The sequence below is a fragment of the Erithacus rubecula genome (genome assembly GCF_903797595.1).
Source record: "Erithacus rubecula genome assembly, chromosome: 14".
Classification (NCBI taxonomy): Eukaryota; Metazoa; Chordata; class Aves; order Passeriformes; family Muscicapidae; genus Erithacus; species Erithacus rubecula.
In genome coordinates, this window is record NC_136666.1 from 16,966,947 (window position 1) to 16,994,849 (window position 27,903).

General features: G+C 38.4%; 1 protein-coding gene across 2 annotated transcripts in view; it reads right to left on the reverse strand.

The window, feature by feature from the left end:
* Window positions 1–27,903, reverse strand: part of RORA (RAR related orphan receptor A) — a 347,716-nt gene that overhangs the window by 79,807 nt on the left and 240,006 nt on the right. For both annotated transcript variants that reach the window (XM_079318133.1, XM_079318130.1), the window contains exon 4: window positions 18,035–18,064. In XM_079318133.1, the coding sequence (XP_079174259.1) occupies window positions 18,035–18,064 (30 nt within the window). The remainder of the gene's footprint in view (window positions 1–18,034; window positions 18,065–27,903) is intronic.

Genomic DNA, 27,903 nt, shown 5'->3' on the forward strand with positions numbered 1-27,903 from the left:
AGTTTCTCTGCCCTGTTCAGATGCTGAGCTTCCAAAATTGTGCAGTGTTTGCCTCTAGCAGTAAGGAGGACAACCCTCAATATGATTATGCAGATGGACAAATTTCCTCAAAATGTAGCATTTGTCATTTTTTCACACAACTTGAGAAACCAACACACTCCCAAAGGACAGACTAGCTCTTACTGACAATGTGACCCCCCCACCCCCCCTTGAGACACTGATCCCTGAAGTTATTATTCCTTCCTTCTTGGTAAAGCTCATCACCAGGTAGCTTGGCTTGAGAGCAGCCAAGCTCATGCCAAGTCTCACCAAGTTACTACATAATACCTTTTAATTTATATTTAATTTGACTACTTTTTTTTTTTTTTTTTTTTTTTTTTTTTTTTTTTTTTTTTCTAGTAGTCTATTGAGTCTTGTAAAGTAACCCTTGGAATGGTTAATGTGAAGCATGAGAAAGAATTCAAACACTGGTTCAAACACATGAACCTCTTCACAATAAGTACTCAACTAAGCTATGGCTTCTGTATTGGAATTCCACCAAATCAGTCCTGAAATGGGCCAAACTCCATGTGCTGATCAGGAATGAAATAAAATATTAATGAAAGTTTCAGAGCACTGTGTAAAGTCTTGGCAACAACCTTTAATTATTAGTTCCCCAAAGATTCACTCTATATCTTGAGTATTTTTCCATTTGCTTACAACAGCAATTTTTTAATTTATTTTTTTAAGATTGAGTTTGGAAAGTGCAATATTGGAATCAGCAATTATCCAATAAAGAGCTGAAAAGCACACAAGGCAGTCCCAGGTTCTTGCTTTTCTGTAATATCTCTGCTTTTTGCCCCTATACTGGGAGTGGAGCACTGTGGACACTGCTGAAGGCTCATGGAAAAAAACCCAATCTGTTTTTTTCCCAGGCTGTTGTCTTTCTCAGAGCACTTTTCTAGAAATCCTTTTGCTGATGGATGAAAAACAATTCCATATGTGTTCTAGCACAGATAAGTAATTATGAGAAGCAGACACACTAATCCTCCTCCTCAATGCAAAAGCAGGTTTCATGTAGCATGGGTTTCATCACAGTGTTTTTCAGGGGGGGAAAAAAAAAAAAAATTCTTAGGCTCCCTGTGGAAATGGCACTTGTTTCCAAGCAGAGCTGCAGATTTGCACTGTCATCCAGAAAGACTTCAGAGATCTGAGCTGACAAACACAAGCTCAGAGGAATGGCTCATAATACTCATTAGTAAGCAAACCAGACTGTTTGTAGGAAGCAAAGCCGAGATTCCTTTCCCCAGAAATAAATACATTTGCAGCAGCTAATTGTTAATGTCATTCAAGTGCTTTTGGAATCACTAATCCTCTACAGCCAAAAAATACCTCATTGCCTAAGTGTTACTCAGCCTGCAAGCTGGAGACCAGGGAAAGGTACAGGACTGGGACTTAGGAAAACATTACAAAAAAGAGTATTAACAGTAAAAGTAACATAAATCCTCCCTTCACAGGAACTTGGCTATGTGCCAACACCAAAGCACAGATGGAAAGTGATTTGCAATCACTGGCAGAGGCCTACACAGGAATTTTTTTTGTGGCTGACATTTTTAACTAAAACCTTTGTAGTTATCACAATAAGATTTTTGTAATGTGGCTGTTTACCTAAATGCTTTAAACTTTATTTACCACTTCCCCCTTCAACTGCCAAATGCAAAGGAATTAGGATTCGGTTTTTTCCTGAGGATTACATGGTAGTTGGCTAAGAGAGATTCATAAATACTCCACTAAGGAGTTAAAAAGCTCAAGAATGCAATGGCAAAAATTCTCTAAGTTGAAAAGTGTTACTACTTCTGGTGCACTTGAGTCAGGAAGGATGTACAGGGGACAACAGGAGTATTCCCTGGATTACAGCCAGCTCATAATTCACAGAGAGGCATTATCAGCCAGTTAATTTATTTTTTTTTTAATTATCATTTGCCAGAGCTCGAGAGTTTATGGCTAATTATTCCATTCTTGACTACAGAATGAATTAAGAGAACAATATGCAGTCATAAGCCAGGGAGGGAAAACACAAAGCAAACCCCTGAGCACATAACAAATAGAGGAATTGGGTACTTTGGTCCTCTGTCCATAAAGATGTGGTGAAAATCTAGTGCTCCAAGGAAGAGCACACACAGGTGATAGATGTTCAATAATACTCCATGTGCTCACTGGTACTGACTCATGTTGGTTTGTGGAATAATAGGTTCAAGCAAGGAAGAAAGGAAAGCAGGATGACATTAGAAGGGTAACTCAGATTTAAGAAATAACTGACTGAGGCAGCAGGTGTTCAAGGAATGATGAATGGGCAGCAACATAAAACAGACACCTTTCATTAGAGGTGGATGAAAAAATATTGTTTAAAAGGATATTACAGAGCAGTTCTTGTGGTTGTTTCTCTATGCTGGCAATGTAAATTAAAGGTCTCTCAGTACCAGCTTATGTAAGTGAAGGACTGAAAACCAAAATTCTCAGGTGTACCAACCACTATTGTTTGTGCCTTCCCAGCCAAATCATCACATTTCCAGTGTAAGGTTTTACTTTTTTAAAAAATTCTTTAAAATGTATTATTTTCAAACAAAAAAAGAAATGTAACATTTAAAATGAAAATATAAAGAAAAGCACATTAACACATAACCCATAATACAGTCACTGTCCATGACTCTCATTCACCTCAATAACAGTATGTCTGCAAAAGATCATAGAGAAAGAAGATGCAAGATAGATAAATATATGGGAATTCTGGGGGAGTGGGGAGAAGAGGCATTCTCTGCTTGGGCTTCCTGTTTCCATTAAAATGCAGAAGGAAAATACACACTTTTCACTACCAACAAACAGAACTAAGAAAATAATGACCAAAAAGAGGAGCAATGTTTAGATTAAACTTTCAAAAGGAACACCAAAGGTATGATGACCTAAACATAAATAAATATTCCCTAATACTATGAAATGATTTTGAGGTGAGAAACAAAGTTGACTGACATTAGAGAGTGAACCAGTGCTGACACAGAGCAGGAACAGTGACTCAGGAAAACATGTCCCAGAATCTGAGGAGATTCTGCAGCCCCATTCCTATGTAACAATATAAAAAAGGATGGGTAGGAACATGTAGTTAGCTCACCACAGGCATGTAAAGGGAGGCACCAGAGATTGGGAGCAGTTCCATGGACCCAAAAGTCAATGTAAGGAACTACTGACACACTTCTGCAGAGCCTGGCAGCACATGACAGCCCATATATTCAAATATGAAAGAAAATGTGAACTTGTAGAAGCTTTAGGGGTCTGGAGTCTTTACACTTTACCTCAAGCTCAGATATGAGTAAGTTGTAAACATGTACAGAGAAGTTTGCACAGAGTTTATCAACATTAATAAAAACAGATATTGATACATCTCCAGTAAATCTCCCTCTGGCTCATGGGTGAGGCTAAGAAATTAGAAATTTCCTTTAGTAACACTTAGCATAAGAGACACCACAGAGAGTTCTGAGGAAAAATCAGAAAATTATTCTGCTACTATATGGAGAAAAAAAATCACACTACACATACAGAGTCTAGGCAGTACAAAGTTTATCATGGCTCACCACCATAGAATCAGTTTCATCCTTCTTTCCAAATTAAATGACAACTTCACACCAACACACCTGATATATTCTGATATACAGGACAAGATCTATGACACTTACACACATAGGACAACATAAAAAAAAAATAAAAATACTGGCAGCAGAATGTAACCAAGCTCACAAATCCACTGTGTCCATCAGCACGGTGAAATGAAAATGGCTCTTATGCAAATCTCTGTAAACATGCACTGCCTGTTTTAAATAATCAAACACCCATTTCAGTCACAGAAATTGGAAAGTGATGCATTCCCTGTGTGCTTTCTGTTTGTGTGTAACACTAAATAACCAGCAGGTGCCCCAGTGCTGGGGTTTCATGAGTCACTGAGCTTGTCACCAGGTGGGTGTCTGGCATTAGCCACAGGGACAGCCCTGCAGGAGCAGGGTCAGGTTCTGCCACCAGAGCTGACAAGAACCAGCTCATCCCAATCCTGGCCAAGAACAGCTCCCACAGCTCCTGGTGAGACCCCACACAGCTGCCAGAGCAGACCCCAGAGAGAGTTTGAGAAGCCAACAATGAGAAATTGTCTTTGTTTTTGGTGCATGCAACAGAGTCAAAAGAATATTGAAAGAGGTTTCCAGCATGATGTGAAAAACTGGATTTAAATCCCAACCGTTAGAGTGCAAAACAAACCATTTAGTTGTGGTTACATAGCTGTGGTTCACAATTCCACTGTGAAATTTAAAATTCATGGTAAAGAAATATATTAAAAGCCTTTTCACAATTACAAGAAGGTGAAATATAGTTGAAACATGCATGTAAAATATGTATATTTTCCCTACAGAGGGAATAAATAAGCTAAATAGCTATTTTCTTCCTAATTATTTGCATAATGTGATAGGATAATGTATGTAACTAAACTCATAAATTAATCCTGAAGATTTTTGCATGTGAGCCATTTCTGAGTACAGTCATATTGAATTCAACCATAAAATCAACACCAGTTTATTCTATAAAATATAGCACAGCATAATAAATGCAAAATTACTTTTACTGCCTTTTAATCCACATATATTGGAAATGTCAAGCTTAGTGGGATGCTAGAGCTGTGGCTATTGTTTGAAGTGGGGGCTGGAGAGATAAAAGGGATTTTTGTGCACCTATCTTAGGGAAGATAATTTTTTTTTCTACTGTGACCTGTGCATTTTGTTCCAGATGTATCAAATGCTTCCTTCATCTTTTATTTGACAGCCTGATGCCACCTCACCTGCCTGCAGAGCACTGACAGACTGGGATGTGAGTGCAGTGTCCAAACCAGGTTCACTTCCCAGTCAACCACAGGTCCTTCCTCACTGACACCAGGACTGGGCCAAAAACTCACCCAGGAGGCTCCTCTCTCTTCCAGGAGCCACTCCTGCTTTCAAAGGAATTTTTCAGCCCCAGTTATAATTATAAATTGGGGAAGCAGTGCTCTCTGCACAGCCCAAAGGATGCACCAGCTCCAGAGGAATCTACAGCCACCAGTGCAGCTCCTCCCAGCTTTGCTGCTTTTAAAAGCAATTTCTGCAATGCATGAGCTGAGTGATAAAGTTAAATGTGCAAAGACACTTCAAGCTCCACCAGCAGCCCTGATATTTATAGTCAGCCCTTAGTAAGCACAAATGACTCTGACTTCAATATTGACGCCACCTCTTTATCAGCTTAAATATTTGAGGATACTCAGACTAGAGAGTTTCTATTAACTTAATCCAAACCTCAAACAAACGTGCCTAAATTATCACCACCTGCTCATAGACAAGAGCCTAATTCCTCCTCCCCCATGTGTGAGACTTCAGAACCTTTTAATGTCTGAACATTGACAAAGTGACAGTTTTAAACTTGCATCATAGAACATTGACACAGTGAATGAGCCAATTTCAAGATGACTGCCAGGAAAACATAAACTGTTTGACATTTAATAAGCTTGTGTTTTCATAGAAATACAATGTGTTCTAGGTGGTTTGTTTCCATGAAAACACATGGTTAGAAATGAAATGAAAAATCGTTTTCTCAGCACTCAGCACCAAAAATTAAACAAAAAAATCATCTGACAAAAATGCAGTAAAAACAAGTAGCTTAGGATTCACATTTATATTAAATAACCAATGAAGTGATAAATAGAACAGCTCATTGTAAGTATTATTAATTCTTTTAAAAAGAGGAATTTTTTTAAAATTCATTTTAAAGTACCAAGAGTGCTGCATTTGATAACTCAAAGTAGAGAGAATTAACACACAGAGAGAGGGACAACTCTATTACCCCAAATTTATTGGTAAATAGTCTGATAAGATCCTGATTTCTTTCCTTATCAAAATTAATACTTTTATAATAGAGTGATAAACAACTAAATAAAATATGCTGTAGCACTGTGGGAATAAAGGAGAAGCTACACCACTTGACAGTGAACAAAGTGGCTCTGAAGTGGCTCTTCTGGCTCTAAAGCCAAGGACAGCTTTTCTACTGATTCCAAAAGATACACAACTTCCACATTTTTTATTGTCACCACACCTGCCTTTGATTGTGTCTTTGAGGGGAAAAGTTTTGTGAGGAAAATGAAGAGTGCAACAATTAAAGAAGGGAAGGCTTCTGGTAAAGAGCAAAAGGTTGTTTTTATGAATATCATATGTTCAGAGCATAGACAGATTTCAGTTTGTAGCTGCTGTTGCACAGAGATTCTTGGACTATGCTACAAATGCTCTTTTGAAAGAGGCCAAAATCTCACACTCTGATTTTATAATCTGGGCATGTTTAACTTGATGCATGAAGTAGAAGTGTGATGTGTTATAATCTCACTGGAAACAAAGAGAAATTACAGAGATTTAATGGTTCAAATATGAGAACTGCCATTATTCAACTCCTGTGGTCCTTAAACACAGTTTGACCCCCTACTTCAGCTGAAGCTTCTGTTTCTCTTCCTGCCTCCTTCTGGCTGACAAAATGAGCACTACCAAGTCTGATTTGGAGAGAAGCATCATGGAGGCTCCTAAGCCAGTGCCATGAAGTCATTTGGAACATACAAACCAAATCTGACACAACAGAAAAACCAGGATTTACTTGACAGCCCATACCCAAAGCAGATATGCAGAGTCTTTTCTGCTGATGCAGAACAGTAAAAGATCCATCCCACTGAAATGCTCAGCTTTGTGATGTCAGGATAATGACAAAAGGAAACAAGCAGCTCCATGTAAACCTTCCCAATGTGCACTTACCAGAACACAGAACCTCTTGCTAGGCTGGACCCCAGGCTCAACTGCTGATTAAAGCAGAGTGAGGAAAGCAGTTTATTTATAAAGCAGGTGCTGGGTTCCCACCTGCAATTCTGTCATACAACCTCCCTGCCAATACCACTGAAAAGCAGCAAATGAACCCACAGTAAAGGGAATTCCTTTTGTAAACTGGGGTTGCCAGGTGTTAGTTTCACAGAGAATAATAATAACAACTTCCTAAATTACTTGTTCTCAAGTTGAGGTTCTCTGTCTCTCTCTTTTAAAAGATTCCCTGTTAGAACAGGGATTTTTGGTGTCAACATTGCTGGCTTCTCAAAGACAAAATGTCCCAGAAAAATTTACATTACTGCTTCTAAAGACAGGATTTTGTGCTAAAATGTACTCTCAAAACAGCTGACAGTGAGGTGGTGAAGTCCTGTTGACAGGACGTGGAAATTTAAGGTTGGAGTACCTGAACTGCCTCATTTCTAGGTCAGCTCTTAAAGCCACCACCACCCCATATGAAGGACTCACCCTGCTCTGAGTTAACAGGGGTTTTTCTTACCTCCCTTCTGAAAACTGCAGGAAAAAATTGAGACTTTCAGAGAAATATTTTTTGAAATATCTAAAGCTCTGTTTAACAGGAACATTCTTTTCAGCCAGCCTTTCGTACCCTTATGTTCTCAAACAGGATGTAAAATCATATTTTTGAATGACCTCTTTACATCCACCTTTACTTCAAGGACCACAACTCTGGACTAAGCCACCAATATAGGCAGGAAAAAGGAAAAAAGGGTGAGAATAAAGCAATGTGAAGACTTTAAACAGGAAATTTGCCTCATCTGTAGGAGCTGCCTTTACAGCCAACAAGAATCACACCTCCCTATCAGTTAGGTAACATAACAAAGATAACGAAACAGCTCTGCAGACAAACATTGGCAAGAAGGATGGTGGTTATCAACTGATGGCTTTATCTGAGAGGAAATCACTAAATGATGCCTTTTGGTCATGTAGTGGCTTTCTGAAACCATGGGTTTCCCTACCTCTGTTGCATAGAGATTAAATAAAGGCTTGTTTGAATTTCCAAAAACTGCAAGAACACCATTGCTCATGTGAACTAGCTTTTGAAGTTGGTGGTAAACACGTCAAAAAAAGAAAAAAAAAAAAAAAACAAAAGAGAGAGAAAGAGAGGAAACTGCTTTGCTTTGAGGGTGTGCCTAGTCTGTTGTACAGCAAGTGACAGTGCTGCACCTCACAACTGATAGTTTGTGCTCACTTTAAACAAAAACCTCTGATACACACAGGGGAAGTTAAGCCAGATAACAAAAATGCCTCACAAGTTTTAGTTTTTCTAGCCAAGACATCATTATCTTGGCAAAAGCTTCCTATTTAATTTACTTCTTATGTTTTTTACAGTAATTTGTTGAAGGTTCAGTACTAGTTCAACTTGAGAATATAAAACTATTAATGGTAGTAAAGTTAAGACAGGAAACCTCCCAAATTCCCAGATGCAATCCCTTAAAACAGTAACTTCTATTTAGGTGAGATCTCTTGCTTTGATCAAATGAACTGTGAATCCAAACCCAGACAATAAAGTAATTTAAGGCAAGGTGACTGCAGTTGAGTTAAAGACCAAAACAAGGTTTTAATACCATGTGTTTTAAAAGCAAGAGATAAATGGATATTTACACACAATTCAAAGGTATTCACACCAGAGGATGCAATTTTGTTACTGACACAGTCTGTCTCCTCCCTAGCATAAAATGTATTTAAAAAAAAGGTTATTTCAGTGATGCTCATTTCAGTGTGCACTAATCAGCACATGCCAAAGCACACATATTTTAACTATTCTTTTGTAGTGAATATACAGTTAATTCAAAGTAAGTAATTTTGGCATTACAGAAAAATGGTGTCATTTTGTGTTATTGGGAATGCACTGTATTTTTTTCTTATGTTTCCAACTGAAACACAACTACTAAGACACGAGAGAACATTTAACTATTCCTCTAAACCAAACTAACACCAGACACCATTTACCCTGAGTCTTTCAGTTTAATGAAGAATTTTGCAGAAGGAATTTGTGTGTAGGCATAGTTTGGGTAAGCAGATGACTATCTTCCCACCCTTTGTGCAAATTACAAAAGCATCTGACATTTAAAAACTCAATCTCATACCAAAGTATCTGTCACTATGGTTTGATGCATGTAAACCTCAAAAATCACCTGTACTCCTAATTGTAACTCATATCTGGCAAGATTTCTGAAATGCTTCTGCACAGCTCTCCCTCCTTGCCCTCCCACTCCCCACAGTTAAGCAATATACACAAAGACACAGCATTTTGGCAATATAGCTCAAAACTGTTCAAGTGTTCTGAAAGTGAAAGGAAAAAAGTTGATAAGTTGAATTTTAAGAAATCAGTATCCCAAATTCCCTCAGGATTCTATGTGATTTTGGGTTGATTGGTTTCTGTTCTGCAAGTTTTCCTGCAAGAGCTGCAAGTTTGAGCTCTTCAGACTGACCCACACTGCCCTTTAAAACTTTTTGTCCTTTCTACTTCAGCATGTTAAGAGACTCACAGGGAGAAAAACCTGACTATATTAAAACTATATTTAAATTAGGAGCTTTACAAATATCATCATCATTTGGTCATAACATTAAGAACAAGCTCCTCATTAGGAGCTGAAGTGATTACCTGATCTGCCACAAGCAGCTGTCTTAGTTACTGTCTGCATCAGACTGTGCTCCCAGCTGGGTCAACATTTAAATAGTTCTAGGGTGATGTGCTTAGAGAAAGGCTGCAAAACTTCCAATATTTTCACAGTCCTTATTAAGCTTAGCTATCAACATACATTAAAGAGCCCTTTGCAGGTTCAATAGTTGTGTCAGGATGGCAAGTGCTCAAGTCTAGCAATGCACTGTCAAATAAATGAGTCTATTAGGAGTGATGGAATCAGTCCCTGGTTTCAAAATTCAGATAATAAAATGTGCTTTTTTTGGTTCAGATAGCAACTTTGGAGAAGTCCCTATGACTGCACTTGCTGTAAAATCATTAGAATTCAGCCTTACTACAAAAAATGCAGCATTGTGTTATAAACAATGCCATGAAGTGAAATGAATGTAAGCAGAAAATTCCACTGTTTTCTCAAAGAGTGAAAAAAGGTAGCAGCAATACATCCATAGGAAAAAAAAAACCAAAATTGGACTTTTGATGTTGGAACAAATGGTATGAAGATCATGTTTTAATCCTTATTTTAACCCAAATTTAATCCCAACACTTTGCTGTATCTGGTGTCAATCCATTCACAAAGGTTCACCTTTCTATAAATATTGAGGTGACTCCAAGGAACTGTCCAAATCAAACCAAATGAGCCTTTCACAAGTCTTGTTTAGAAAGTACAGTTATTTCTTAGGAAGCTATTGTAAAGGATGCAGGCAAAAGTATTTCCCTGTAAGCATAGTTAGAGCTGGTTAGACTGAGACTATTAGACTTAGAGCTAAAATATGCAACCCATCCATTAAAGAAGAAAGTCATGAGCAGTAACACTTCATATTTGCTTTCACATTGTTTGCATTGAAAAATATGCAGAATACAAACTGATTTGGAGAAGTCTCATCTGCTAGTTTTCAGTGCCCAAGACACTCACAAACTGAAAAAAAAACATAGCTTAGTGACTTTGCAAAAACAACTCATGTTCTCAGAGTTGGATTAAAGTTTTAGACTGTGAAGATTATCAGGTATTTTTAAGCTTAGATTCAGCCTATAACACTTCTCTTCTATAACCAATGAACTCACCAAAATTGTGGACAGCTGTTCTTATCAAGCTGGAAACATTAACTTCATGTAACAGCTGCAAGACTTGTAAAGACAGGAGATTTTAAAAAACAACAAAAAAATAGGCAATGCTAAGAGGGCGGATGAAAGCACATTTCAGCCAACAGGATCCACTGCAGCAGCTGCAATAGGAATCAGAGCAGTCCTACACCTTCCCTGTTAAAGTGCATTGCACCACAGGTGTTCACGACTTCATTATTTCCTACATTGGATAGATGGCTTTAGGAATTAAAAAAGAAGGGTACAAAACAAGCAAGGGCAATTTCTACAAAATTATAAAGCAAGACTTAGGTACAAGAGAACACTACAGACATTTCCGATGTATTTAGTGCCTGCATCCACAAACAGTTCAAATTTATTTTTGAGTCACATCCACAATCTTTAAATAAACATCAACCACACTAACAGAATTTAGATCTGTAATGTCAGAAACCCCTTAATGCTCTCCTAACACTTCATCATTCCTTAAAACATGGGCCTCCATATGGTTTTTAAACATAAAAGAGAATCTCTCTGCCCATCTTGTCTGTTTCCACAAGAGTAACCAGAAAAAGAAATGAGGTGTAAGCAGAACTGGAATATATTGATTTGCAATTTAGAAGTATTTGATCTATAATCCAGTATAAACAGACACAAATTTTCATACTGGATTATTAACATTTTGCAAATACTTATCAGTCTTCATTTGTTAAAATTACTTTTCAACTCATTGGCAGTTTTTCCCTTGCTCTGGTTTGCATACTACTTTGTTATTAAAGGCATCAAAAATCCTATCTGATGGTATTTACCAGAAAACTCACAGTAAAATAAGCCCATAAATAATGGTTAGAGCCAAAATCCCCAAACAGACAGAAGATGCTCCATATACTCAGAACAGAGCCAAAGAAGAGACCTGATATTATCTTCAAGTGCAGCTAATAGACAGAGGTCCCCATGGGATTTCCAGGGCAGTGCATTTAATTGCCTGTTCTATCTGCCTTAGGGAAAATGAAATGTTCCTTCCAAGTGTGCCAGAGGGTTTGGGCCCAGGCACATGCCAAGATTTTTGGCAGCTAAGAGGTGACTAGAAGCAACAGGTCTCAGCTTTGTTATTCTGTGAGGATATTAAACATACATTAAAAAATATCTTTTGATATTTTACCTTTACCCATGGCAGTTTCCACGAGGGTGAAGGGATTGGTCTCTCTCACAAATGTTGGAGTTTTTATAGAGAAAATATTTCACTGGTGCAGGACTGCCAGGAAGGACCAGATTATCCACAGATTTCACCTACAGCCATGTCATGGATGTCACACATCCCCACCCACTGCCATTCTGTGCCACTGCATTGACTCTTTCTCCCAAGCCAGCCAGAAGCATTTTCTGACTTTAAAAATATTCTCTCCTCTCATTATTTGGCAATGCCTTCATCTTTGCCCCTGTACTCAATAATTTGGCCACACAAAAAGAAGGCAACATTCACTCTCTCTCTGGCAACAAACAAGCCACTGACAGTGTTTTGTGTGGCAACCAAATCAAACTTTCCACAGGGATGGCCTCAAAGGGGAATTAAAGGCACAAAACTGAGCTGCTGATAAAGAGGCTTCCTTTGGCTCACAGCAGGGAAATTAAAAAAAAAAAAAAAAAAGAAAGAAAAAGAAAAAAAAAGAGAAAGAAAAAAAGTATAGCAGTAGTTCAATAAAAGTTTTGAACAAGAAAACAGCCCTAGATAGCTGTCTTCAGATTCTTCATCAGGGCAAACAGTGCTTCAAGGACAAGCAGGAAAGTAGCAGCTATTTGAGGCAACTTCATTATAAAATCATTTTTAATAAGCAATCTGAACAAAGAGAAGGAATGCTCTTGCAGAGAAGCCCCCAAGGGATCTTAAAGCTGCCCAGTAAATTTATTAGGAGGTTACACACAGGGGACCAAACAGCTATTTTATTGGCCTCAGGGGACAGGGTTTAGTTTTCACCTGTTCTCTTTAGGCCTCGGTGCTAACAGCAGTTCCTGTTAACCATCAGTTTTCTGAAGGCTCCTGTTTTGTGAGGGAAAAGTACAGTTTACTTATTTTAGTCTGCACAAGAAACACATGAGGTGAATAGACAGTACAAAGCACAGTATATAAGTAATTATAAATCAGACCAGAAAAAAATAATCACAGTGGCTTTCCCTTTAATGCAATTAAACAAAATAACTAGCAAATGTTGAGAAATCTTTAACAGTCACAGTAAATATAATTTTGAAAGTAAAATCAGAGAAAAAGAGAAATCTGGGTTTTGGGTTCCAATTAAGCTGCAAGCATTAATATATGCTTGTAGAACTTTGTTGAAAAACAGTTCTAGAGTAGTTGGATATCTGAGAAGCTGAAGTTCTGTCTTTTGCCCCAAATCTGCTTCATTTCTAACAGGCAGTGTGCTCTTCTTAGTAACTGCTTAGAGCCAGACATAGGAAGGCCATGATGCAGGAATGGATCTCTGCCCAGGACAGGGTTAAAAACACACCTTTGACTTCATGAACAACATTCCAGGGTCCAGGCAAAGGCTCAGGGCTTGCCAGGACAATGGAGACACCTGAACTCTGTCACTCCCAACTTCCCAGCTCCTGTCACACACAGTGGGCAGACAAGTGACCTCCCAAATCAAGACTTCCCATCTGCAGGGCAAACTTGAAATGTGAATTGGCCCTTAGTCCAGAGATCCTGTGGACTTATCAAAGAACCCTGAGCCCAACACCTACAGCCAGATGAGTGTGGAACAGTCCCAGAGCTTGGTGTGGGAGTGAGGAAAGGGGTTGGGATCTCAGTAGCAGAAGGGATGGGTTTACTCCTACCCTTTGCCAACAACGTTGCCAGTTGTTCATGCAAATGGATTTATTATATTTATAATTAAAAGTGCAATTTCCACTCAATTTTCCAGCAGGAGTTCATGTCATTAAAATCAGCACTTGCTTTGGAAACATTTCTTATCTTCCAGAAATTAACTGAAAGGATAATTTCAATTTAAGTATGGAACAGTTCACCCAAAATTAGGAATTCATATAGAGACGTCTACTGACATAGTTGTTTAAGAAAAATTACTCTAATTTAAATATCTTGATAAATCACAAGAAGAAACATGCTCTTTCTCTCCAGACTTAGTCCAAATGAATGAAGCAGTTGTCACTTCTGGCCTCAGCTCAGAAAAGCCACAATCCACACTGTGCTGAGAGGGAACTGTGGGTGCACTACCACTAGAAAGTCAAACCCAGGGAGCAGCTCCTAGGCCAAAGCAGCACCTGGTTAATCCAAGCCAGGTAAGAGCACCCCTGCAGGGACCCACCTCTGCTTGAAGCCTGTGTGGCATTCAGAGCCAGGGCTCCTGGTTCTTTTCTGCTGCAAAACAACATTCCAGAGGAGCTCAGAACACAAAATGGTGAGAAAGTTTTGTAAAATCTACCCAGGTTTTACTGTCTTATGAATGCAAGATAAGCAAATGACTGAATGTATCTGGCCATCAGTGCAGATATGAACTCCAGCTATGCAATCAAACTCCTTCAAAACTTCTGACTGTGGCTCTTTACAACTCAAATAGTGAGGGAAAGAAGGTTCCACTACATCCTGGATTCAGTACAACACTCGCCTTCCAGCTGCATCTGCAGCAAACTCCTGACTTTGACAGGCAGCCAAGCTCAAATTCATTTAAGAAAATCAGTGCCCAAGATAAAACAGGGATCTGAAGAAAAAGAAGGTGATTGATTTGTGTGATAGCTCTGAGTCACAAGTGGTCTGGTAGAGGCCATGAAACTAATTATATGAAGTATGGCAAGATTTAGATTGCAAATGCCAGAAACAAAATACTCTATACTTCAGGACAGCCTAAAGGCCAGTCAGTTATATTAAATGCCAAGTCCTTTGCAGCCTTCTGTTTCCCAGAATTTCAGATTTTTATCATCACTGATACAATGATGCCTTTCTGAATTTGCAAAAAGGGTGAAGTTGTGCAAAGTTACAATTCACTTGGAGTACTTTTCTATTCAGAGCATGAGACATGGCAGGAAGAGGGTTGTTTTACAAATATTACTGCCAATCAAATGATCACGAAATAATCTAAATGTCAGTCATGTCTTTCTCGAGTCAAAAAAGAACTGAAAGACCAGAAGTCCCACTTTGTATGGAAGATGAGACAGGACTTGTCTTCCACCATCTGACAGAGTACAGCTTATCTAAAGTGATGGTTAACCTGACAAATAGCCATGTGAGCTCAAGAGAATAATTCTACAAACAGACAGAAGGCATGAATTTTTTCCTCAAAAGCCTGTTTAATCTTAAACTTGAACTGAGCAAAGAAGGGCATTTTGGGGTGGATAACATTTAATTCCCTTAGTGCTCCTTGGAAGACTATTGCACTCCCTGTTTGAAAGTGTCAGATTTTGAAACATTTTAACTGTGATAAAGAGAAAATGTGGAGAAGCACCAATGAAACAGAATACTTGGATAAAATTATTTGCTTCAAAAAGGATAAAAATGTCCAAGGTTTTATTTAGATAGTTACATTATAAAAGACCTGCATTTCTTCAGCACTACTGTTTTGTATGTGTACAAATATTAAGCTATTGTTAAATTCAGAACTACCTGAGCACTTGCCATCAGTACAGGAGTTCAGTTTTAACTGACTGGACACTTATCACAGATTGATGTCAAAAAGGAGATAAAATGTACCCAGATCCTCAAACAATAAACCCAGGAAAAATTAAGTACTGGAGACAGACCCCCACCAATTTCAAAACCTGCACAATTAAAACAGCTGTTGTGGTGAAGTCTGAAAAAGATTAATCTGATGTTTGAAATGCATCATGTATCAAACTTTCTGGCATTATGTCACAATTTTTTTCCCCTCCATTAATTTCTTTCCTCTTTTCCACTCATTTTCTCCACTCTGTTTCTTTCTCTCTAATTAAATCAAAGGTCATTAGAAATGTCGTAGTTTACAGTCAACACTCTCACATGCCACACATAGTAAATTTGGAATAAATCAATTTCACCCATATTTCTAAAAATCAGAACAGCCAATATATATATCTACACTACACAAAGTGTTTGCAAGAATTGTTTGCAGAAGTCTTACTCTATGTAACTTCATTTGGATAAATTATTTATACTGATGCAAAATGATAGGCAAATTCTAGAGCATATGTTGGTGCACAAACTCTTTCTCTGTAATTTGTAGTTGTTACCAACTCAGACTTTGTAATTCTTGTATTTAGGTGTTTATATTAATTGATTTTTTTCTAACTCATTCCAAAACTGTGAACTTTTTCTATTCAGTTAAAACAGTTAATTCTAGGCAACAGGGGGAAAAAAAAAGCCTTATTTTGCTTGATGCTGAAATACCAAAGATGTACAATTTACATCCATTCCTACTCTATAAGAATTTGTCACAACAGGAATGAATTCTAACAGAACTTCAACTAAAACAGAATGAAACCTCAAACATCTTTGCTAGCAAACATAGCTTACATTTTCATCATGCCAATTACAGCCTATTGCTCCTTCTATTTTAATCTCTTCTTAATGGACAAGCTTATCTTCCCATTATTCAGGCAACTTTTCTGTTCATGCTTCAGCAATTGCATGACAACTGATTAACAAATTGGGGAACTACTCTTTGACAGTTCTCTCAGAAAAGCACAGAGTTCTTAACATGAAAGACACTGGGACCCTAATTTCTGTTTGAACTAGATGAAAGGCCTTGTATGGTGAGCAGTACTAATCATCTCTCACAGATGAGAAACACATAGGTTTTTTTATTTTTTTTTTTATCATAGGCCTGAAACAGCTTCAGCTGAGATAGATGGTGACACCATTGCACCAGTCTGGTGTGGCTGAGGAGCCTTTTCCTGTGCTCTTTCAGTCTGTGGTCACTCCTTAATCATCCCTACAAAATTCCCAATACTGGAGCTGGAGTTGTGACTCTGTGGGTCAGTTCATGGCACTGCTGTACAAAAGCCAGGGTGGTTTTTGGTGATTTTCAGGTGTTACAAACCAACATTCATCTCTCCACAAGAGCCCAGGACTGAGCTGGCACAAACCCCAGCTGCTCACAGCCCTGAGAGAGGGGCTGGCCCCATGGGCAAGGCTGGGACAGCAAGCTGGACACAGCCTGGCCTGGAGACACATGGAACACTTGAGTGTCCTGCTGCCAATCCCAGCCAGCACCAGCTCAAATATTCACCAAAAACACCAGGGTCAAATTCTGCCCTCAGCTGCCTGTAGCTCTCATTAAGTTCAACAAATCCATCATTCAGCCAGAGAGGGTCTAGCCCTCAGAATGCACTAAGCAGCAAGCCCACCCAAGCAAAGGAGGACCACCAGGCTCTAAAAGAGACATTTAAAATTTGTTTCAAAATTCACAAAAATCAGCTTCTCATTTGAAATTATCAAATCTGCATTTTAACTCTACACAGTGAGAATTCACCACCTCAAGCCAGGTTTTTCACTGCATGAGTATTACAAAACCAGGAATGAAATAAGAATGAAAACCATGTAAGACACTTTATTACATCCTAGCAGCTGTGGTGAAAATGCATATATATTTGTAAATTTTGAGCAGCCTAGCACCTGTTTTGCAAGAGGGTTTTCATGAGAGTAATGGCCTCAGCTTTAGCCCACTTCTGTTTCAGATCCTGAGCAAGTACAATTCTTGCACTACCAGATTTCCAAACCTCCACAGTATCTAAAGAATCTCAACATACTCCTTCAGCTACAAATCCCAGTATTTTCTCAGAATTGTGCTTTGAGCTCCCTGCAAAGTAGATAAGAGTTGATCCCCAGAAATGATGTCTGATGAGGACTTGGAATAAATTCATTTGTAAGTAAATGCACACATCCACAGCCATTTCCAAGGTCACCACTTATGGGGGCTGCTTGCTTAGATGGTTGAGAGCAAAACAAGAACCTCCACTTTTTCACTGAGTTCCTTAAGCACATGCAGAGAATTATTTATCTTATATGTTAGTGGATAGGAAGGGACAGAAGATGTACAATTGAATTATTTTGACTTGAATCATGCTGCATATATAGCAGACATAAAAATAACCATTCTCCTCACCTGTATTTTCTGGATATGTTAATTATCAACCAGCTGTAAGGTAGATATAGTAGATATAGTACAGAATTCTGCCTTTCCTCATGACTTTCTTTTTCTGCCCTCTGACTTAACAGATATTAACACACACATTGTATATCCAACAACACTTTGGGCAAGGACTGAAACCCCTGAGGCAGAAAAAACACCAGAATTTTAAAAATGCAGCTTTCTCAGGCCAGACTAACACCAATTAGTCTGAGCACCACAGTACAGCCTAACAGAAATTCCATTTGTGTGAGAATGCCAAATCAGAAGATATTACTTACATGTGTGAGTCTTCTTTGTTACAGAAATACCTGTAGGGAAGAAAGAACACCAGTGTTAGCAAAGCAACCACTGAGTAAATTCTTTTGACATATAACTCATCATTAATATATTTTATCAGACACACAGCAGTCACTCCAAAAGAGGAAGGAAAATTGCCATGATTTGTACATTAAAGGTGGAAGGATCTCCCCTCTGTGTGAAGATTTTAAGGGTGTATTCTCTCCTTATACCTCCCCAGTAAATATTTCAACATGCATTGCTTCCACTTTGTTGCTGCAGTGCATATCTGCACACTGCTGGTTTAAAACTGGAGCTGATACAAAAAGAAGATACCAGTAATGCTATGGAAGCCCCCTTTATTTCCCATGGCTAAAAATTTTCCCACACTCCTATTAACCAGTGCCCATTAAACCACCCAGACAGAACAGATTTGAGCAGCACAAGTCATTAAGTTCAAGCAGTTCCTTGATGGTAAACTGTAGCTTATGCTCATTAAAAGCAAACAAACAGCTCTCTCAATATGACTATGGCTTGCCATAATTCCAAGCCAGATGCAAATATCTCCAAGTCATTAAAGATAGACTGTCTGAAGTAATAAAGATGTTTTCATGCTAGACAGGCATGTGGCAGCAATCACCAACGATGGTCCAGTGCCACTGAAATTTGAGAGGCATTTCAAAGAAAGCAACAGAGTGAACAGAATGAGGCAAAATTTGTAAAACCAAATAAAGATAAAATTAACTCTGTTAAATGTCATTGGAATTCATGCTTGAATACAAACAATATTGTCTCCACTTTAGTAGATTACTGGTGACATACTCAGACCCATCAGTATTTAAGCTTTACTCTCCTTGGGGGTAATTTTATGAGATGATGAGAAAGAGGTTACTGGAAGTAGTACAAGTATTTGAAGCATTTATTTGTGATCAAGGCCTGTAATGAAATTTTGGAATTGGGATAAATATTCATGAAATGGAGAGAGACCTGAATCTCCTTTGCTGCCCTCCAACTCCTTCAACCATCTCTTCCAAAACAAATTACTATGAAAAGAAACAGACTTTTATTTCAGGCTTCTTGGTTGTAGATACTTTATTTGCAAATAGAGAGCTAACTTCCAAAGCAAACAGTTTACAAATAATTTGTGGTTTTGATAGATAAATACAACTCTAGTGCCAATACCATATATTGAGCTATCAAATTTGACATAATTTTCATGAGGACTTTTTTAAAAATCACACTTATGTTGTTATTGACATTTTGTTTTTGACCTATCAAGCACTAACAGGTGTTAGCACTGGGACCTTTGTTTTCCCTGAAAAGTAAAGAGGCTTCAGGCTTTGAGAAGTCAAGTTTTGAGCACTTGTTTTGGGCAATTTTGTAAATGTGAGACACTGGTAAGCAATTTACAGAAATCAGAATACTAGAACTTGATTATGTATGTGCATGCCAAATGTGCATGTCTCACACAAGGAATCAGGGTTATAGCCACAAATTTTAGAGCCAAAGTAAGTGATAAAACAAATAAAAAAACCCCAGTCAACCCCTCAAGTGTAACAAAAACAAAAACCCCTTTAGATATAAGTATCTACTACAGGGGGCAAATTCATCCTTTAAATTCATAATTTGTAAGAGCAAAACTACTTGTGTTTTCATTGCAGTTTGACCATTAATGGCTGACTCAGAGTAGGGGACAGGACAGGAGGGTGTGACAAGGAGGTGAGCACTGCTCTAGAATAGCTCAGGGCAAGAAGAGAGCCTGGGCAAGAAGGAGCAGAGAGATCTGAAACACCTACATCAAAATGTGACAATGGTACCAATGTAGTTTTTGTATCCAAACACCTACATCAAAATGTGGCAATGGTACCAATGTAGTTTTTGCTATCCCTCTCTCTAGGTTTTTCCAAGGATCTGCCTCATCCTTTGAACTGGGAATTACAGCTGCTCTTGGCCCATGGGCTCTTCCACCAAGAAAGCATTTTTGCTTTTTGACTTCTTGAGTGATCCCTTAGCAGCAGGTACAGCTCCTGACAGCACCTTCATCTTCACAAACTGTCCAAACATCCCCTTGGAAGACACTCTTGCCTTGCCCTCACCCATCTGTCTCATTCCTACTGTTTTAAGGATGTTTTATGGAATGGAAATGCAGAGGAAAAGGTCTTAAATCTGAACACCATTTGCAAAACTTCCTCTCCCAACACTAGTGCTAATAAATGGATACAGCATTGCTCTTTCAGCATTATGGGAGCCATATGTGTACTTTTCTCAGCAAATAATGCTTTCTGTAAAATCACTTTGAACAGAAAGTGCTTATGCTGTCACTTCTTATTACTCACAGCCTCTTCACAATGGGATTTGCCACAGCACAAAACAGACTTAGCTGTATTCGCTGACTGAGGACCCACTTTCCCTGATACATGAAACACTGCACTGGTGGAAATACTAGTGCTTATGTTTTTTCTACCTCTTTTTTTTTTTTTTTTTTCCTTTTTTTAATGTGAGATATGTCATGGGTTTTTCCAAATCAGATGTTTCCATAATAATTACCGATTATAATCTGGTAAAATGTTTTAGCTGGTTTATGCAGATATTTTTAGATAACCTTTTAAAGCAACAGCTTAGAGGTAGATATTTTTGCATTTTCTTCATTATTCCACTGTTGGTTGCACTGAAAATACTGTATTTTGCTTTCAGCTGTGGTTTTAAAGTAGCTGCAATCTGGTGGAACAAGGATAAATGTTGCCAGTGAGTTCAAAATTAATCAGTAATCTTCACCAACGTAAAATAAATTATTAAGTTTTAAGTAGCTTTCCTTTTCACACAGGCAACTCTAAGCAACTAGAAAAATGGAGCAAAAAAGGTACCAGCATATCCAAAAAGTTACTTAAATTAGATACATTATACCTAGTTATATAAATATAAGCACTGAAGATGTAACACTGTAATCAGATTTCCTTGCATCGAAGGAAGCCAATGACTGCTATTTGGAACAGTCAAGGTAGTTAATAACAACCTAAAAATGAGTGTATTGTGGAAAAAAAAATCAGTCAGAAAACCACTTTAATGTAAAAAGGGGGAGTTACAAGATCTCTGTCTCTCTCTGGCCAGTGCTATATCCCACTTGCATCTACATGTGAATGCCTTTCAAGGCACCAGTTCTCTTAAAATCAACAGGGTCTCTTGAGAAACTAATTCTGCAATTCCAATACCCATCAGTAATTTTCTTCACAAGATCAGGCACAATTACCAAGGATTTCTCTTGCTTGTAAATATTTCTGGGGCAGGACCATCAGTTTATATAGCTTTGAGAATAAACCCTAGAATAAAACCTAAACCCAACACACCACTGAAAGACATAGATTTATTTTTAATAAGTAGAGCACAAAGAACCTACTGATTCCTTTAAAAATGTTGCTTAATATAAGATCCCATTTTTAAATGGATTTCATTTCAAAATGTGATAGGCTGGAGAATTAAGTGACTACTTGCCAGTATTAGCACTCCCCTACACTGCCAGCATTCCATTCTCACTGAACAACAAACATAAAAAACATAAAGAGAGGAAAAACAACACTGTAACTTCAGTCTTGCTAATACAGAAAGACTTCCTGAATTAACCAACTAGACTTCAAAGTAAAGCAATGGAAATGTCATGAAAATACCACACTATATCACTGCCATGGTTATCAGTGAGTGAAAGTTTCAGTATTACAGTTATCACAGAATGTATCATTTCCTCAGTGCAATTTGACATTCCTGATCAACACCAAATCTCAAACAAATTAACTTCTTAGACTTTTCATCATAGCTGTGTAATGCTCTTTGTAACAACAATCAATTTTATTTTTTTTTTAATGAAAAGAATGCACCATTCCCTTCTCCCCTCCCACTAACTGTACGTAATTTGCCATGATGGGTGGTATTTACAAAATTAGATTGCTGGATGCAATGAACTTTGAAAAGAGTATCTGCCAACACAGACAGGATATTCTTTTGCAAGCAGTTAGCCTGACTGACCTTCACTAGCCAACTTCAAATAGAGATAACAATGTCTTAAAGTACAAAAAGAGACTCAGATATTTTATACATCACAAGCTATTTCTCACAGTTGCCCATCCAAATAAAGCAGCATAATGAAACACTGCTTACTCTGTGAACCCAGATCCCTGCTGCTGTTGTACAGTTGTCAGCTTCTCATATTTCAAGGGGAAAACCCACTTTGATGTACAGAAAGATAAGTAAAAAGGCCTTTGTCTGGCAGAATACATTACTCTGCAAAATATCAAAGTAGAATATTCTTAAGAGCAATTTTCTAAACCTCCAAGAAAACTCTCCCTCAGAAGTCTGTATTGATAAACACAGGCATCACCAGCAGAACACACAACTAATCTCCAGGACTCCTGTAAAGTGCCACTGTTTCCCTTTGCTCTGCTTTTTGTGTCCAAATCAGGTGATAACACCAGGCTCATGACAGGCATTCTGTAGATGCTCTGGGTATAAGATGCTTTGCTCATGTGGGTGTGTGTATCAATATACGTTTCTTTTATTTTTTTTCACTTTCTCCTACCCTCCCCTCAAGCCAGCATTATGTCCCTAGAATGTTTGGGAACTCAGGCATTTTAGGATGGATTGGAAATCCCAGGGAGGAAAAAAAAACCCAAACCTTAAAATTTTAAACACTAAACCTCCTGCCTGACATATTGTGTAAAATCAAAAAGAAAACATTACAAGCTTGGATCCCACTATGTTTCATGCTGTCACTCCAATTCTTCTTTGCTGTCACCACACAAAGCTGGCAGTTATGGCAGAAGATTATATGTAACACTGGGGCACTTGTAGAAAAACTACCAAGGCAAAATAATAAATTTAGGGGTACTCAGAAAGGAGTTCATTCTCTCACAAATTTTAATAGTGGTTTCTATTTAAGTGTGTATGGAGCTCTGGCTTGAATGAATTTTGTGAACCTTGGGGGCTATTGTTTCTGCTGACCAAGGTGAAATAACACATACACAAATACTGCAAGCACAACTTCAGTGAATTTCCTGAAAGAAAATCATGTAGCAAAACAATGTCCTTGTCCAGGACAGAACTGTTAATGATGATCAGCATGCACTACTGAAAGTACTCCAAGTACTCCAATTTCACTATTTTGTTTCAAAACTAGACTCTACTGCTTACAGTTCACTCAAGAAAAAATTAAAATTAGATTCTAGGGTAGCATGGATCAAGGACAAGAGCCACTAGTCATGAACGAACAAGGAAGCTTTCCAAAATTATGACACCACCCCTCTAAAATAAAACCAAACCCAAATGTCTCTTTAAAAAGAAAAAAAACAACTTCAACTTAAAATATGATGACATAAGTTTTTAAACATTCCAGATTTTCCCAGACTTTTTCACATTTTTTATTGAAAACTAAAGACCTTACCATGAGAAATAAGGTTTTAGGTTTTTTCAACAAGTCTAGATCAATCACATTCTCAAGTCTGTAGGTATATAAAAAAGCAATGGGAGTCAATGTTGACCTAAATGCTTCAGTACTGAAAAAAATCTCCAACCTTTCTATCCTAAGGTTCCCAGCTGTTCCTTGTACCTAAGTTCTATCAACAAAGTATTCACAGCTGTATTTTTAAAGGGTTGCTTGAGTATTACTGCTTGAATCATCTGGTACATCTGAATTAGCTACAGAAAATTTTCAAGAAAACAATTTTTTACTTTTTATTCAAATACAGATAAAAAGTCTTTCAAATACTAAACAGATTAAGAAACCCAAGAATGTTTTAAAAAGGTTTGTCATTATTTTACTGAGGTAGATGACATTTTTAGCCCTTGGAATTCAGACTGGATTCCTAATTCTGCGTGTGACTTCCTACCTCATCTAGACATTTTATGATTTCATTTTTCAGCAGCTGACAGCCTCCTCCACCTTTAAAGTAAGAGTAGCACCTGTGAGAAGGTGAATGCATATGACTTCTTTCAAAGTTAGAGTATTCATAAGAGAGAAATCACCTCTGTCCTGAGTTACCTGTACAACTGACAGTTAAAAGAATTCCCTATTCTTTCTAGACTTTTCCCAAATAAAGAATTCTTAACAGACTCCAAACGGATTTCCAGATACAAAACTGCTCCTAATTGTAACGATGATGAACTTTAACCATTTCTTCCTTCTTGCACAACCTCACTGAGAGTCCCTCTGAGCCTTAATGTACTTTTGTCCTCAGAAATAAACACTGTCTTACCTAAGGAAAAAAAATAAAAAACATCTGCATTAATTAGCCATAATGTTCTTACATGACAAATGCCATTTGAGAGTAAATGAAAATAGCCATCCTGCATTTATACTGTATTCCACACATTAAAAGTCAAAGATCGTTCACAACTGTATGTAAGATTCTTTCCAGCAGGAATCTTTATAGGAAGACCACAGATCAGCTTTGTTTTAATGACTACTTGTTACACAACTGCCTGAGTGAATCACAAGGATTTCAAAACAGCCTTGCAGTGCAGAGCAGTGACATGGACAGAATCCAGGCCAATGTACAAAGTTGCACAAATCCAAGCAAGCTCCTCCAGTCCTTGGGACAAACAGGGTGTAAGGAAACCCAAACCAATTTCCTAAAAACTTTCTTTTTGTATTTTTGCTTGAGCCTTGCTGCAATACCATTTCACAAGTTTATCAGTGACAGAAGAACCTTGGCAGGAGCATGGCAGACACCACTGTAGGCACAACACTGTTTCCTTCCTCTGACATTCAGAGAGGCCCCTTCAGCTGAATGTCCTATCAGCACATTAATAGGAACAATTTGTTTAACTCACATTAGATATATGGGCAAGAAGCTCTGCAATATGTGCAGTCTCCTAAGGGGAATCAATCATCAAATCATTTAGGTTGGGAAAGACCATCAAGATCACTGAGTCCACCACTGCCAGTTGTATCCCTGGGCCATGCATGTCCCTCAAAGCCAATCCTCACCACTGGCCACTCAATCCATTGACTGCACTCCTATCTTGGTGTGAGCTTGGCAATGAAAACTTCCCAGCAGGTGCCAGCCTGACACAAGCAGCACCATTCCTGCCTTCTCCCTGCCTGCTGATGCCAGAGGAGCCAAGCAGCAGCACAGGCTGCAGTTCATGTGTGTGCTGGAGTCCCCACACTGCACACCTGGACAGGGATGGGGCTTTTCTCCTCCACTATGGAACACAAAATTACCTTTTACTCCCCTATCAGACATCTCATCCAAGGACACTGTTCAAGTAATTTCAAAGCAGCATTGCTCTTATCAAAGCCTTTCAGGTTGTTTTGTTCAAGACTACTGACACCCTCACATTTAAAAGGATGAGCCTGGCCTTCAAGAGTTTAGAGTATTTCCATAAAATCCAGGAAATCGTCAAACTACAACTAAAACAGAGGGTGGGGGATGCCTTCCTGTATGTTACCTGAGGCCAACCATGCATGAAATCAAACTGTCCTTCCAGCAGAACTGACATTCTCAGAGAGAGGCCCAGGACCTGAGATGGCAGCTGAGATAACAACCACAAGGCTGCAGCAGTCCTGGTTCCACCAACCCTCACTGAGAGGCAGCCCCTCAAGATGGGAGATAAAGGAAGCCTCAGTGCCCCAATTCTGTGCCTTCATACCTAAAACTGCCACGTGAACATCTTCACACAGACTGCCAAAGGTCTTTCAGTACGTAAACAAAACCAAAATGTAACAACATCTAATGGCTGCAGTCCTTTTCACTCACAATTTGTGCAGTATTTACTCATTATTTAAGAACATTGCAAAGCTCAACACATTGCATTACGATTTAAAACTATCTGATGGACATTCTTACATCAGGCAAGGGAATAAAAACGAGTTTCTGTTTAGAACATGTTTCCAGATAAAATTGTTCCTGTTTTTCTTATTGTTGTACCTTATCATATCTTCCAATAAAATCTGCTGGTTTTAATGCATCCATTCATCTCCTGTGCTCTCACAGACCCTTTGGAGACAGCCAAAGAAATGTTTGACCAGAAGAAAACCTGTTCATGAGTTGTCCACAAGTAGGAAATTATCACAAAACTCTGCCAATGCTGGCATAGGAAGCAATTGGTCAGTAGATACAGTGCAAGGTGACCTGTTGCTGAGTTACATCCATGTGTTTTTTCTCCTTTTGATCTTAGTCAAATAGGTTTTCTTCTCTTTAAATAAAGAGATCATCAAGACTGCTGTCAGTTCAAAAATTTAAAAAACTCATTACCAGTTCAAACATCTGTCTTAATTGCTTGGTTCTCAGGAATAACCATGAAAAAAAAGTGTTCAAGATGAGTTCTTAAAAATATGCAAAATATGCCTAATTAAAAACTATAGATAACAATTCTTCTAACAAACACTCTTCTGTGAGATTAAATTTGTACACTCATCAGTGAAAGGAGAGAACCACCTACAATTACAAAGCAGACCAATACTTTTGTGTGGCCAAACAAAAATGCTGCTTGTTTCTGCCCCCTGAAGCCAGTGGTGATGGTGCATGGCAGGCAATTTCTGACAATGGACCTCCTCATGGAAACAAATGTTAAGGATGTTCTTAACTCATGTCAAACCAAATTTTCAGCTTCAGAGTTTTATCTGCCACTGGAAGTGAAGACAATGGATAAATATTATTTGTATCACAAAGTTGCCAACACCAATGAGAGGAGCACCTTGCTACTAAGGTTTTTTCTGTATATTGGGGATTGGTTTTTCCTTTCCTCTCTGTCTCTGGAATTGTTATGAAGCACTGATGGCTAATGACAGGGGAGGGGGAGACTCCCTGTTTATTTTTTTGGTGTTTTCTCTCCCAGGGCAGGGTGTGGGGAAAGGGGGCACATAGTGAGATCAGGTGTTTTTTTCAAACTAGGACACTGTACCACAAGCCAATAACTTTCAGCAGTTCCTACTGTTCTACCACAAATACTGCTCAGTCAGCTCTGTGCTGATGACCATTTGAATGATGAACAGATCCATGGGCATTTCAAATGTACAGCACTGATGGCAGTGCAGAGAGGCTGGCCACGTTATAAAATTGGGAAAAGTTACAAAGCAATTGGAACTCACTGTATATATATTCACTGTGTATTTAGCTGAGAGATGGCACTTTGACCAGCACAATCCCCCAGATGAGCAGTGACAGAGTTTCTCTGCCAAGCTGGAGGAAAGGGTGTGGGTGAAGGACAACATCAAGTGATTTATCAACCCCATTTGCTCTGACATCCAAGTCTCTCTGGGACATCTCTGATCCAAATATAGCCACAATAAAGTCCAGGTTAACTTTTGAGAACAAGCAGGAATATCACACAAGGTGAGATGCTTGCAAGCTACCAGAATTTTTTTTGTTTGTTTTGGTCAATTCCTTCTCTAACTGATAATTGCACTTTACCAAGCCACTCTTGTGACTGAATACAGGAAGAGATGTAATGTTTGCAAAGATGTGAGGAATTCAGTAAAAAACAAAAAAGTACAAGCAGACAAACAAAAAAAAAAACCCTAACAATGACAGGAAAATCCCAAAATAATAAGATTAATCTCACACTAAAAAGCAAGCAACTCTACCATGGGTGTTCTCCTTGGTATTACTGGGTTGGCTTTTTTGCAGTACTTCCCATCATCAAGTTAGTGCTTATACATCCTCAAAACCAAAACCCTATCTGCAGTTTACAGACAAGAAACAGAAGCTAAGTAGTTACGTAACTACAAGTCATGTATTTATAAACTGGGCTGCCTGGCTTGTAGCAGCAATCTTAATTTAAAAACTCCCCAAGCAAGAATTTTCTCACTGCATCTTTCACAATCAGTTCATGACTTCATCAAGATGACTGAGATACCACAAAATAATCAATCTAATGTGTC